The 12991-nt window shown below is 40.7% G+C and overlaps 1 protein-coding gene across 2 annotated transcripts in view; it reads right to left on the bottom strand.

The window, feature by feature from the left end:
- mcm3ap (minichromosome maintenance complex component 3 associated protein) overlaps positions 1-12991 on the bottom strand; it is an 84123-nt gene that overhangs the window by 57111 nt on the left and 14021 nt on the right. For both annotated transcript variants that reach the window (XR_013577931.1, XM_078551641.1), the window contains exons 3-6: positions 11609-11690; positions 6877-7018; positions 3442-3647; positions 2248-2387 (exon numbers count right to left, since the gene is read on the bottom strand). Coding sequence is in view for 1 of the 2 variants with exons in the window: in XM_078551641.1 (XP_078407767.1) it covers positions 2248-2387; positions 3442-3647; positions 6877-7018; positions 11609-11690 (570 nt within the window). In the remaining variant the exon portion in view is untranslated. The remainder of the gene's footprint in view (positions 1-2247; positions 2388-3441; positions 3648-6876; positions 7019-11608; positions 11691-12991) is intronic.

Genomic DNA, 12991 nt, shown 5'->3' with positions numbered 1-12991 from the left:
CAATACTGAGTCACTGGAACTTGAGCAACACATCTGAGGGCTTACAAGACACAGAGTTGAGGCAGTCTAATTCTGCAGTATATTTTAACAAGTGACCAGGAAAATTGCTGTGTAAAAACAGCTAATGATATACATGCCTAGAGCAAAAGCACCTGGGACATAGTTATGAGCAAGTATGACCTATGTACAGGTCTGTATATAGCACCTAGCCATTGAAAGGGTCAAGGAACAGTGACTGAGCCAGTGCCTTCTTACAAGTTCAAAATAAAACTTCCTTGCTTTTGGGTAAGGTTTGTCTTCAAATGGAGTATATTGTCCAGTGCAAAAACAAAAATACCTGGAAAAACTCAGCAGGTCTGGCAACATCTGCAGAGAGGAGCACAGTTAGTATATTTATATTGTCCAGTTCTGGGTACCACACTTTAGCAAAGATGTGAAGACATTAGACAGGGTGCAGAAAAGCTTCATGAGAATGGTTCAAGAGATGAGGAATTTCAGTTACTTCGATAGATTGGAGAAGCTGGGACTGTTTTCCTCGTAGGTGTAGGTGGAGAGGAGACTTGATGGAGGTATTCAAAATCATTAGGGGTCTGGATGGATTAGATAGGTAGAAACTGTTCCCAGTGGTGGAAATATCGAGAATCAGAAGGCAGAGATTCAAAATAATTGGCAAAAAAAGGAATGGCAACATGAAGAAAACCTTTTAACACAGTGAGTGGCTTGGATTTGAAATGAGAGCGTGGAGGAAGATTCAATCATGGCTTTCAAAAGAGAATTGGATCATTATCTAAAAAGGAAAAAGTGCAGGTCTATGGGGAAAATGCAGAGAGTGGCATTAGGTGAATTGCTCTTGCAGAGGGCCAGCATGGACACAACAGGTCAAATGGCCTCTTTATGTGTTGCAACTAGTCTCTAATTTTATGATTCTATGAAAAGCTAATTTTTCCAAATGTCAATGAACCAGAAGGGTAAAGAAGCAGAAAATGATGAAGAGGGTATTCAGCAAGGAGGACTGGCTTCACACAGTGACTCCAACAGACTGGTTTCATCTGGCTGAGAGATCCTTCCTCCATGAAAAGGAATCTAACTAGCCTCGCTCACCTCCCAAAAGTGGATTGAGCAATACATGGCTAAGTTACAGTGTACAGGAGAAGGAAAGAACGAAAAGGAACCATTTTAGATTATGTTCTTCTTTATAATTTACTTCTCAAATCAATAAGATGCTTAAACATTGATTATCACTGACTTATTAAGCATACAGAAAATGAATAGTACTTAAACATACACCTAAAGAATACTTACAAATGAACCTTGCTAATTTAGTTAAGGGACTCAAACGGTTCACAGCTCCAAGCTTAGGATTACAGATTGTTGAGACCTTATTGGATCCTAGGTATATGTACAAACTCCCACTTTTTATAGTGGGAGTTCTACATGACAATCCACATGATTAACTGCATAATGTAGAAACATAAATTTGACTTTAATTTCGTACCAGTCCACCCCCTGCTTCCATGAAAATTCCAAATAAAAAGCATGATGTATACCCAGATGTTTCTTCTGCAGTACCAATTGCTTTTCTGTGCTTGCTACCAATTAATTAAAGTTCTCTGAAATATGATTCACTATGCACTTGCATGTCTTTAAATTAGAATTACAAAGTGACAAAAACTGGCCTTAAAGCAGTTTAGTGGTCACTGCAGCTAAATTGACCTGCTTAACAGGCAAAGGCTAATGGTTACTATTACCGCAACAAAAGAGATTTCAATAACAGTACAATATTAGCAGACCTCAGAAACTGGATTTGTACCCAATTTTCAATAACAAGACATTGCTAGAATAAAGATGAGGTTGCAAGCTCACTTGATCATTTGCTTCCTGCAGTGCGCATGGCAGTTGTCCCTATAATTAAATATCCGATTTTCTTAATAAAACTGTGATAATCCTTTCCTTACAAAAGGAAAGGAAACAGGAACTGTGAAACAATCAAGGCTTATGTTGCTCTCAATGTCAGTGAAGGAGAAGGATGCTATGAAAGTCACATTCATTCCAGATAGTTCACCCCAGAACACAAAATTAAACCAAATAATTAGAATTCAAGTATGGTTGGACAAAATCCATAGCCAGTTGGGATCAGATTTGCAAAAATGGAAACCAAAGCTGCCCAAATGAATACAGCTTGCGTTATAAATGAACTTCAGAATGATCACCCTCATGGATTAAGTAAATGGAGAATTTGAAACCAACCTTATCAGTGCCAGGTATTGTCTCAAAAGAGCTAAGTTGGTATCTTGTCTCCCTCATGTAACGCTCTTTCTCTGGACACATATCCAGACAGGTCCCCACCACAGCTTTAGCCTTCTCCAACTCAGTTCTTTTCACTCGTGCTATGGGCACAGAAGAATCAGATAAAAATAATATTTTTTGCTCTGCACATATGAATCATGCTCAACGCCAGCACTAGGAAATGACACTGTCCTTAAATGTTAATCACCATCTCAGGTTTTCTTTCAACTTAAATTCAATAAACACATTTTAACTCCTTCGTTCACCCCCTCAAATCCTTTATTCATCTTCGTATGTTGCAACTCTTAATTAATTCCATCATGATGTTACTTTATTCTATTTGCATAAAAAGCTAGCAAAACATCTCAAAGACTTCTCTTCAGTCTGGTAGTGACATGGAAAAGTTATTTGAAAAGTTCTTCACTTAATTTCCCATAAACTAGGCTTGAATAACAATGAATCAATTAAAAGGCCATCCTTAAACTACAACTTCGGTCATTGGTATTTGTTGCAGCAGCTTCCAAATGCTTCACTGCCAGCCAGGGCAATGGGTGAAGGAAAACTGCACTCCTCCCTCCAGCTACAACAAACCCATTCCCATTCAGCCTGAGGCCCCAGTACAATCTCTTCTCCACCCAGGAAACATTTCTTCCTTCACACCCAGAAAAAGGCATGGTCATTTTCGCAGCTATTAGGGTCCCAAGTCTAACAACAGATGAAGGTAAGAAAAAAAGAGAGTGCATGCGAGAGAGAGAGAGAGAGAGAGAATGCATGCCAATTATACAGAAAAACATAAGTGTCAGAGGCAGAAGGAATAGGTGAATTGTAGAAGGGTGAGAAATGGTAAAAAAGCAAAAAGGAGGCATCATGAAAGAGGGAATGAGGCAGAATGCAAAAAATGGAGACAAGTTGAGCTACCTAGACAAATGAAAAAAAAAGTGTACAAGAGAAGAACAGAAAACAGAGGAACAGAGAGAAGAGAAAAAAGAAATTAAAGAATGGAAAAAGCACAAAGACAACAAATTAATTCACTGTAAACGGGCAGAAAATCTAGCTCTTGGACAAATCATTTTTATAATTCAATAGGCAATGCAATTGGAGATCAATTAGTACCTTAAAAATAATGAACTTCGCCAAGAAATGATGCATCATTACCTTGCCTCATTAGCTTGTCCCGCTGGTCAAGTACCCTGTATTTCTCCTCAGGAGTAATGGCAACTATGCCAATCAGATGATTGAGGGAAGAAGGTAGTGCCCCTGCACGTTCAGAAATTAACACCTGATCTTCCATACCATGTGGATCCTGGGATTCATTCTCAGATTGCAGAGTCTTTGAAGAAGATGGTTTCTTAACTGGCGACCTGCAGAGCAAATCTAATGAACATCTGATTCTGTTTAAAACCCCAGTTCTTATCTTATTTCTCTCCTCAGTTAGCCCCTCACATTCAATTTGTTCATAACAGAAAGGGATGGATCATGCAGCCTCACACAGTGCATCATTTATGAATGAACCCAACTACACAGTGTCACAGGATGCACAAACATCCTGGACTGACAAACTCACCCAGTGTCAGCCAGGATCCACACCTGTAACAGATTGACAAACTCACCCAATAACAGAGTCCATCCCATTGAGGCTAATCTTAAATAGAGTCAATGCATTTTGTGAATTGAAATTAAAACTTCACGAGCACAGTAAGCACAGGGTATGATAACAATAAGGCAGAGGAAAACTTGCCTATTGTTTCTTGTACCCAGCAGTACTGAAAAATAATTCTCACTGGCCTTTAACATAGAGGTTAATAGTAAAACAAAATACTACAGATGCTGGAAATCTGAACTAAATACAGAAAACATAGGCAGCATCTGTGGAGAGAGAAATTGAGTTAACATTTCAGTTCTGTGACCTTTCATCAGAACTGGGACAAGATTAATACTGGCAATTGCTTTGCACAGAATCAGTACAGAAGATTCTCTTACTGTTCCGATGGCGATTAGGCAAAGCAGTTCTGGGACCCACAATTGAGTCCTTGAACGTTCTGTCATCTCCCAAATTTGTTCTAATCTTCCACACAATCCCTTGTTTCAAACTCTTCATCAGATTTCTGCCAAGCAACAGTGCCAAAATGACTGTAACTCAAGTCAGAATTTGTATCCCATGTGAGCGATCTTGGCAAACTATTCCAGCTACTCCTCTCTGCAACTTTTGACAGGGTCCAGGACACCATATTCCTCCTGGATTGTCTAGCCAAGTGGGATTGCCTTGGTTCCATGTTAAATGTGGTGGGTATCCTATATCTAACATTGTCCACCAGAGTTTCTCGCATGAGGCCAAATTGAATGCCTTCTCAAATCAATAAAGCACATGTACATTGGCTGCTTGTGTTCTTAGGCTTTGTGCATTATGATTCTAAAATTGGTGACTTGATTCCTCTTCTGCATCAAAATCCAGCTTACTCATCAGCAATCTCACTCTGTCTTTTTCCAGATCTGTTCCAGGACGATCCTGAGCAATTTTACTAGCGTGGGAGATCAGAGTAATTCTTCTACAATTTGTGCACCATTTCAGGTCACAGGGAGGGATAAGAGGGATAAAGGTAGAATCAGCCCAGCCCAGTGGCCTGCCTCCTGCATCGCCACACATATTCCAGACATCCTGTCCACTACGGATTCTTCTCCCATCTTAAGTAATTCTGCCGGTATATCGTCTGGTATTTAGCCTTATGGCTGGCCTTCTGATGAATAGCTCGCTGTACCTCAGCTCAAAGTGGAGACAATTGTATGCATCTACTATCTCCCTCAGCCCCTCCGGTGCCTGTATAATCAACCTGTTCGTCCCAACATATAGGCTTAGATAAGCAGCAGCTTCTTCCAGTTTACACTACAAAGGCGGAAGTCATAATTTTTAGCCCCTGATATAAACTCCGCACCCTTTCCACCAATTCCATCAAAAATCCGCCCACTTTCACCACTGTATCATCCATTGTAGCATTTTACTGCTGAAACCTTGATCTGTGTCTCAGTCACCTTCAGACCCAAATATGTCAATGCTCTGGACATAAGAACAAGCAGGAGTAGACCACATGACCTGTCGAGCCTGCTCGGCCATTCAATACGATTATGACCGATCTTTGACTTAAACTGCACTTTCCCATCCACTCCCCATATCCCTTGTTACCATCCCCGATTCCGAGAGACAAAACATCTGTCTATCTCAGCCTTAAAAATATTCAATGATTGGACATCCACAACCCTCAGAACTCCAAAGATTCACAACCCTTTGAGTGAAGAAATTTCTCATCTCTGTTCTAAACAGTTACCCCCCTTAGCTAAGACTGTGTCCCCATGTTCTCGATTCACCAGCCAGGGAAAACAACCTCAGTGTCTCCTGGTCAGCCTCATATCTTCCACAAACCTCAGTTCATCCGAAACTCTACTACCTGTATTCAGCCCCACATCAACAGTGCAACTTTACGGCCCCTCCTGTCGGGGGGATTTTCCTATCCTGCCGAAATCAATGGACTTTTGAATGGCTCGCCACATTTTCTGGTCCTGCCCCAGCCATGACAGGGCTGTAAAATTCCACCCCAAGCCCCATTCACATGGTGTTTGCTGACTTATAATGGCTCCCAGTCCCTCCACCGCCTCCCCCCCGCCCCTTACCCAGCCCAAAGACCTTAATTTTAAAATTTTGCAACCCCTTATCTACATCCCTTCATGGTCTCATCCTTACCGATCCCCAAAATTAGGTCCAGCACCAAAACCCACTCCTTCCCCTAAATATTTGGATCCTCCAATTTTGACCTTTTTTTCAAAATATACTTCTGAAGTACCTTGGGATGCTTTCAACATTATAAGACTTTATACAAATGCCAATAGCTGAAGACAAATTATTGATTACTAGAAACTGGCTTTCCATTGTCTTTCAGAACTTTGTGAGGTTAATCTGAATAGGGAGGATTAACATGCCCATGGCCAGATTTTATTCCAAGTCTCTGCCAGGTTAGCCACCTTCACCCAAGGTGGCTGTTGGAACCCAACAATTGGAACCAGCACACTTGCACCAGACAGGAGGAAGATCATGTAAACCTCTTGATCCAAACCCGCACCCAACTGAAAATTTGTATGAGAACAGGCTCAGACTCATTGTCAATCAAATGCTCTGCTAAAACTTATCTTGTTTTACGCATAATAACTAGGTGCTGCAGTGTGACTAGCATTTATGGAACCCTAACTGAGAAAGGAATCAATGGATTCATGTAGAAAGGTTAGGAGAAAAAAAATTGCTAACAAAAAAAAGTAGTAAAAAGTGGCTTACATATTAAATTTGCTATCAGCAGTCCTCATTTTGGGTCACCATTCTATCATATCACTAAATGGTAATAAAATAAGATTTTTCCACTATACACTGAGCTGTCATACAGACAGGCCTGCAGCTGCACAGCTACGCCTACATGAAGTTGCACGAGTTCCTGATCTCCATAGCTATACTCTCAGCATCATTAAAGGACCCTGAGAGAAATTCACTTTCCCCAGAGCTTCTAAAAGCAACACTAAGAGATTCTCAAGATGCGTGCAAGATGGCGTTACTTGTTCACAGCATTTCCCGCAGAAGATCTAGCTGTTGGATTGCGGAGAGGTGAGTGCTCCAAGTCAGCTTTATCCTTGCTGCGTTTCTCTTCATCTCCTTTTGGTACATCCACTTCTTCCCGAGAAGACTTCTTCCCAGGACCTGGAGATGCAGGGCAGAAGGAGGGAAAAAGAACAAAGTTCATAATAACTTAATATGAGGCATCAGTAGAACTGTCAATACCCAAGTTTTATTGTGTCATTCCCATTCAACAGGCTGGTCGGAACCAAGCATCTGGTTAAACTGCAGTCCTGCGGCACTCCCATAGTCAAATAGCCATGCTGACTGCAGAAAAGAATGCGTCCCAGGGCACCACTATAGAATTCATTGAAACAGACAATCCAGTGGGTCCAGTAGTAGCCAGAGTTCCTCCATGCTGCACTGGAGTAAAACAACGCTCTGAGCTCCCAGTATTAGCCAGGTCACCAACGAGGGAAGTTAATCAAGACTAGTATCAGAAGTGACCCAAGACCAAACTTACTTTTATTTTTTCATGGGATGTGGGCATCACTGGCCTGGCCAGCGTTGGTTTCCCATCCCTAATTGCCCTTGGTGGTGGTGAGCTGCCTTCTTGAAACGCTGCAGTCCATTTGGTGCAGATACACCTACTGTGCTGCTAGGAAGCTGTTCCAGCATTTTGATCCAGCAACAGTGAAGGAACAGCATTATGGTTCCAAGTCAGGACAGTGCGTGGTTTGGAAGGGAGCTTGCAAGCAATGGTGTTCCCATGCATCTACTGCCCTTGCCCTTCTTGGTGGTAGAGATCACAGCTTTGGAAGCGCTGTCAAAGGAGGCTTGGCAAGTTGCTCATATTTATCACTCGACAAACACCAAAGTTCCTCATTACCATCTCAAACTGCTTTTACATCACATACCACACCAGCTCTGGACACATGGTTCTCACAAAACATGCAAAAGTGACCTTGTCTTGGTGATATGCATGAAAAGTGCTACAAAGGATGTACCATTTTCATTCATATTGTTACGGAGGTGTGTTGATTTCAAATATTAAATTTCAATTTCGCCTGCTGGACTCTCATACGGAACTGGTTAAAAAAAGGCAGTTTCAACCATTAAAAAAATACATTGACTTAAGATGGCTGCCACAGGTCACCCGATGTTTGGGACTGCAAGCTGGCGAAGCTTCTGGAAGTTTCTAAAAGTGGATTACAATGAACATGTCTAGACCATATCCTTGTGGAATGTCGTACCTGCCCTTGTCAGGACCTACCTAAAAACATCCTGGACAATAATGCCTCAGATTTTTTGTCTCCAGAGTACCAGGTAACAAAGGAGAACTCACAAAACCAATTATGCACAAAGATAGTGCTAAGGACCACACTCTGCTTCTATGTAGGTCAAAGGTTTGACCATGGGAGGTGAAAACTCCTTCGTTAACTTGAATAGACTATCGATTGCAGGTCAATGGGACTAGCGGAATAATATTTCGGCACAGACTAGAAGGGCCGAATGGCCTGTTTTCTGTGCTGTAGTGTTCTATGGCTCTATGGATTGCTTTCCATCGCATAGCAATAGCCGGTCAGCACATGACCAAAATTCTGATTTTTGAAAGACTACTATTATAAAACCCTGCTGGCTTTGAGGCAATCTAGTGAAGGAATATCTGAAGGCAGCAAAAAAGTTGTATGCCTGTTTCTCTCTTTGAACTGAACTGAACCCTGCCTGCTTATACCATACTGTGGACAGCAAACAGAAATTCTAAAGACTTCAAATTCCAAAGTAGCGTTTCCAAGAAAAAACCAAGGACTAATGCTTTAAGAGCTGCCTGAGTCATGAACTGCGAAGGACCCATAACCAGTGAACTCTTTATATCTTTGCCTTTTATTGTTGAACCTCAATTTGGCCAAAAGACAACTTCCTCTACTTAGTAACTCGTATTTTTGCATGTGCATGCGTTGCAACAGTGCATTTACCTTTCTTAATATTTTATAGCTTTAGCTGGGTAGGTTTTTTGCACAGCAAAAACTAACCCCTTTCATGTTTAATTCAAGAAAGCCTGTCTGATTGAGTTCTTTGCAATCAGCACACAAACCATTAAGTACATACACTGAATTGACACATTCATCCTTATAAACTTTTTTAAAGCCCTGTTACGAAAAACCAAGGCATTGGGGAAAAAGGGTGAGTCCTTGCACCCATTGTCACCTGGTCGTAATAATGTTAATCACTCAAAAATTTAGAATTGACCTCATTTTAGAAAATAAAAATGGAGCAGAAATGCCCCCGCATGATACTGAATGAATTAATGATGTCTCATTAGGAATAGGTTAGAGGTAACAATGCCAGCAGCTGGCAAGATTCATAACAAGTTAGTTGAATTGATGGCACAAAAAGAAATCAATGGGTGCAATCTGATAATAATCACAAAGACATGGTTGCAAGGTGACCAAGACTGAGAACTCAGGGGCACTTAACATTGAGGGAGGAAAAGCAGAAAGGAAAAGGAGGTGGGGTAGGTCTGTTAATACAAGATAAGATCAGGGCGATAGTGAGAAATGACCTTGGCTTGGAAGGTCAAGATGTAAAATCAATTTGGGTACAGAGAAGAAATAGCAAGGGAAAAAAAGTTACAGGTAGGGGTAGTCTAAAAGCTTGCTAACCGTAGGATAGAGTATAAATCAAGTAACAAAGGTACTGTTATAATTGTGGACAATTTTTATCTTCATATAGATTGAACAAATCAAATTGACAAAGATAGTCTTGAGGACAAGCTCAGAGATACAGGACAACATCTTAGAACAATATGTTGTGGAACAAACCAAGGAACAGGCTATCTTACACCTGGTAATTGTTAATAGGATCTAAGCTGGTTGGTGAAGGATAAACCAAGACACAAAGCTTTTCTCTATTGAGAGAGTTTATTGACTTGTTCAGTCTCACAACTCTCCCCCCACACAACCGAGTCTCCCAGCTATCCCCTGTTTATTTGTGCTCAAAGACAGTTACCCATTATCTCTTTCTCTTAACCTTAACGATGTAATTGACATGACATTAAAAGTAATATGTAATGAGACAGAAAGAATTAATTATTTCATAGTAAAGAATGATCCTAACATGGCAGAATTTTATGTTGGCTTGAAGGTGAGAAATTTGGGTCTGAAACTAGTGTATTAAATTTAAATAAAGGCAATTATAAAGCTAAGACGACAGAGTTGGCTAAAGTGGGCAGGGAAAACAGAGAAGTGGCTACAGAGAGGGTGGATGCATTGGTTGTAATCTTCCAAAGTTTCCCAGATTCTGGAAAGATCCCAGCAGATTGGAAAACTGCAAATCAAGAAAGGAGAGACACAGAAAGAAAGCTCCTATAGGCCAGTTACCTAACATCTGTCATTGGGAAATGCTGGAATCCATTATTAAGGAAGTAATGGTGAAAAAATTTGAGATTATCTACATTGGTGGGAAGAATGCTATGATACACAAGTACCAGGTTGTCATTGTACATGAAACACAAAAAGTTAGCATGCAGGCGCAGCAAGTAATTAGGAAGCCAAATGAAATGTTGGCCTTTATTGCAAGGAGATGGAGTATAAAAGTAGGGAAGTCTTGCTACAACTGTACAGAGCATTGGTGAGAACACAGCTACATACTACTTACAGTTTTGGTCTCCTTATTTAAGGAAGGATACATTTAAAGTGGAGGCAGTTCAGAGAATGTCCATTAGGTTGAGTGTCAGGATAAAGGGGTTGTCTTATGGAGGAAAGGTTGATCAGGTTGGGTCTATACCCATTGGAGTTTAGAAGAATGAGAGATGATCTTATTGAAATATAAGATTCTGAGGGCAGCTTGACAGCATAGATGCCAAGATGATGTTTCCTCTCATGGGGGAATCTAGAACTAGGGGACAAGTTTCAGAATAAGGAGGTTGCCAGTCAGAAATGAGGAGGAATTTCTTTTCTGAGGACCATGAATCTTTGTAATTCTCTAGCCCAAAACCTGGGGAAGATGAGTCATTGAATATATTTAAGGCTGAGATAGATACATTTTTGAACAAAAGAGGAGTCAAGGGTTATGGAGAACAAGCAGGAAAATTGAAAATTTAGATTATCCATGATCTTATTGTATGGTGAAGCTGGCTCGAGGGGCCATATGGCCTACTCCTGCTCCTATTTCCCAGTGTTAAGATGTGACAAATTTACTTTGCTGTTACTGTGAGCTGTACAAAGCCTCTATGTGGATAAACACAGCCCTATATTTAGAATTCAGTTTAGAAATAAAATTCTAACAGGACTAGACAGGGTAGATGCAAGAAGAATGTTCCTGATGGTGGGGGAGTCCAGAACCAGGGGTCACAGTCTGAAGATACGGGGCAAACCATTTAGGACTGAGATGAGGAGAAATTTCTTCACCCAGAGAGTGGTCAGCCTGTGGAATTCGCTACCACAGAAAGTAGTTGAGGCCAAAACATTGTATGTTTTCAAGAAGGAGTTAAACATAGCTCTTGGGGTGAAAGGGATCAAAGGATATGGGGAGAAAGCAGGAGCAGGCTATTAAGTTGGATGATCAGCCGTGACCATAATGAATGGTGGAGCAGGTTCAAAGAGCCGAATGGCCTACTCCTGTTCCTATTTACTATGTGTCTATGTTTCTATATAAAATTGCCTTCAGTCAGAGAAGGGTGAAAGCTGGGACACAGGAATGGAGAATAAAACATAAGCTGCTCTTGTAACTCACTGTTTTTTTTCCGTTGCCAAAATATTTCAATCTGTTGCTTGCGTAGAGATTTTCCTTTTTTCTTTGCATTGGATGCAGATGCCTTTAAAAGAAACACGTTCATTGTAACACTCTCCACATTCACTATTACAAGTGCAAATACTCAAACTAATAGGATCTTGGGTTGCAGGGCTGGTCTGTCCTGTAGTATTAGAATTTCAAAATTTCCTTTTCCCTCCCTAAAGAATGTGAAAGTCTAAGCAATATGAACCTATGCAAAGACTCAGCATTTTCCAGCTGGTAAGGATTTTAGGGGCTGGAGGGGATGCTTATAAATTTGGAAAGAAGAAAATTAACCAAGCATCACATTGTTCTTCAGTCTTATGAACCCCAGTAGAAGCCATGAACCAAAAGGATTTGTAGCACAGCAGGCAGCAATTCATCCCATCCAGCCTGTGCCAGCTCTTTGAAAGAGCTATCCAATTAATTCCATCCTACTTGCTCTTTCAACATTACCCTGCAAAGTTTTCATTTTCAAGCATTTAGCCAATTCCCTCTTGAAAGTTACCATTGAATTTGTTTCCACCAACTTTTCAGCCAGTGTATTCCAGATCATAACAACTCATTGCTTAAAAATAATTCTCATCTTCTCTCTCTGGTTCTTTTTCCAATTCTAACGAATCCATGTCCTCTGGTCACTGGGCCATCTACCACAGGAAACTGTTCCGCCTTATTCACTTGAACAAAGCTTTTCAAACAGAAGAAGAAATACAGCAAAATATATCCTCCTAATATTTTCATACCCATCTTTACTTAAAAATTTCAACAAGTCATTATTTCATTTAGAGTTGTGTGTCTCAGGCGGGTTGCACTGTTACAGTGCAACAAGCATCAACAAGACAGGCTAAAGGAGCAGCAAAATCGATAGGGAGTTTGAGAAACTGGGTTCTAAATTAATAAGCAGAACCTCAAAGATAATAGTCGCTGGAAACTGTCGGAGAGATGCACAAATTGACATAGGGTCAAACAAATTAGAAAACTAAAATAAAAGCATGAAATGCTGGAAATACTCAGCAGGTCTGGCAGTATCTGCGGAGAGAAATAGAGTTAATGTTTCAGACCGATGACCCTTCATCAGATGGTACTTGACCTGCTGAGTGTATCCAGCATTTTCTGTTTTCATTTCAGATTTTCAGCATCTACAGTATTTTACTTTTGTATTACAGAACTCAACATGTGATTTCAAGAGTGCTATCAAATGAAGGTATTTTGATTCATGGGGCACTGGCACTGGGGAATGAGGGAGCTTTTCTATTGGGACGGGTTACACTTAAACTAGCCTGGAATCAATACCTTCCAAATCATATAATTAGGGCTGTGGAGAGGGCTCTAAACTAATAGGGG

Source organism: Cetorhinus maximus, chromosome 11, assembly GCF_964194155.1.
Source record: "Cetorhinus maximus chromosome 11, sCetMax3.hap1.1, whole genome shotgun sequence".
NCBI lineage: Eukaryota > Metazoa > Chordata > Chondrichthyes > Lamniformes > Cetorhinidae > Cetorhinus > Cetorhinus maximus.
The sequence above is the reverse complement of the archived record's forward strand: the minus strand, read 5'-3'. Positions and strand labels throughout refer to the sequence as shown.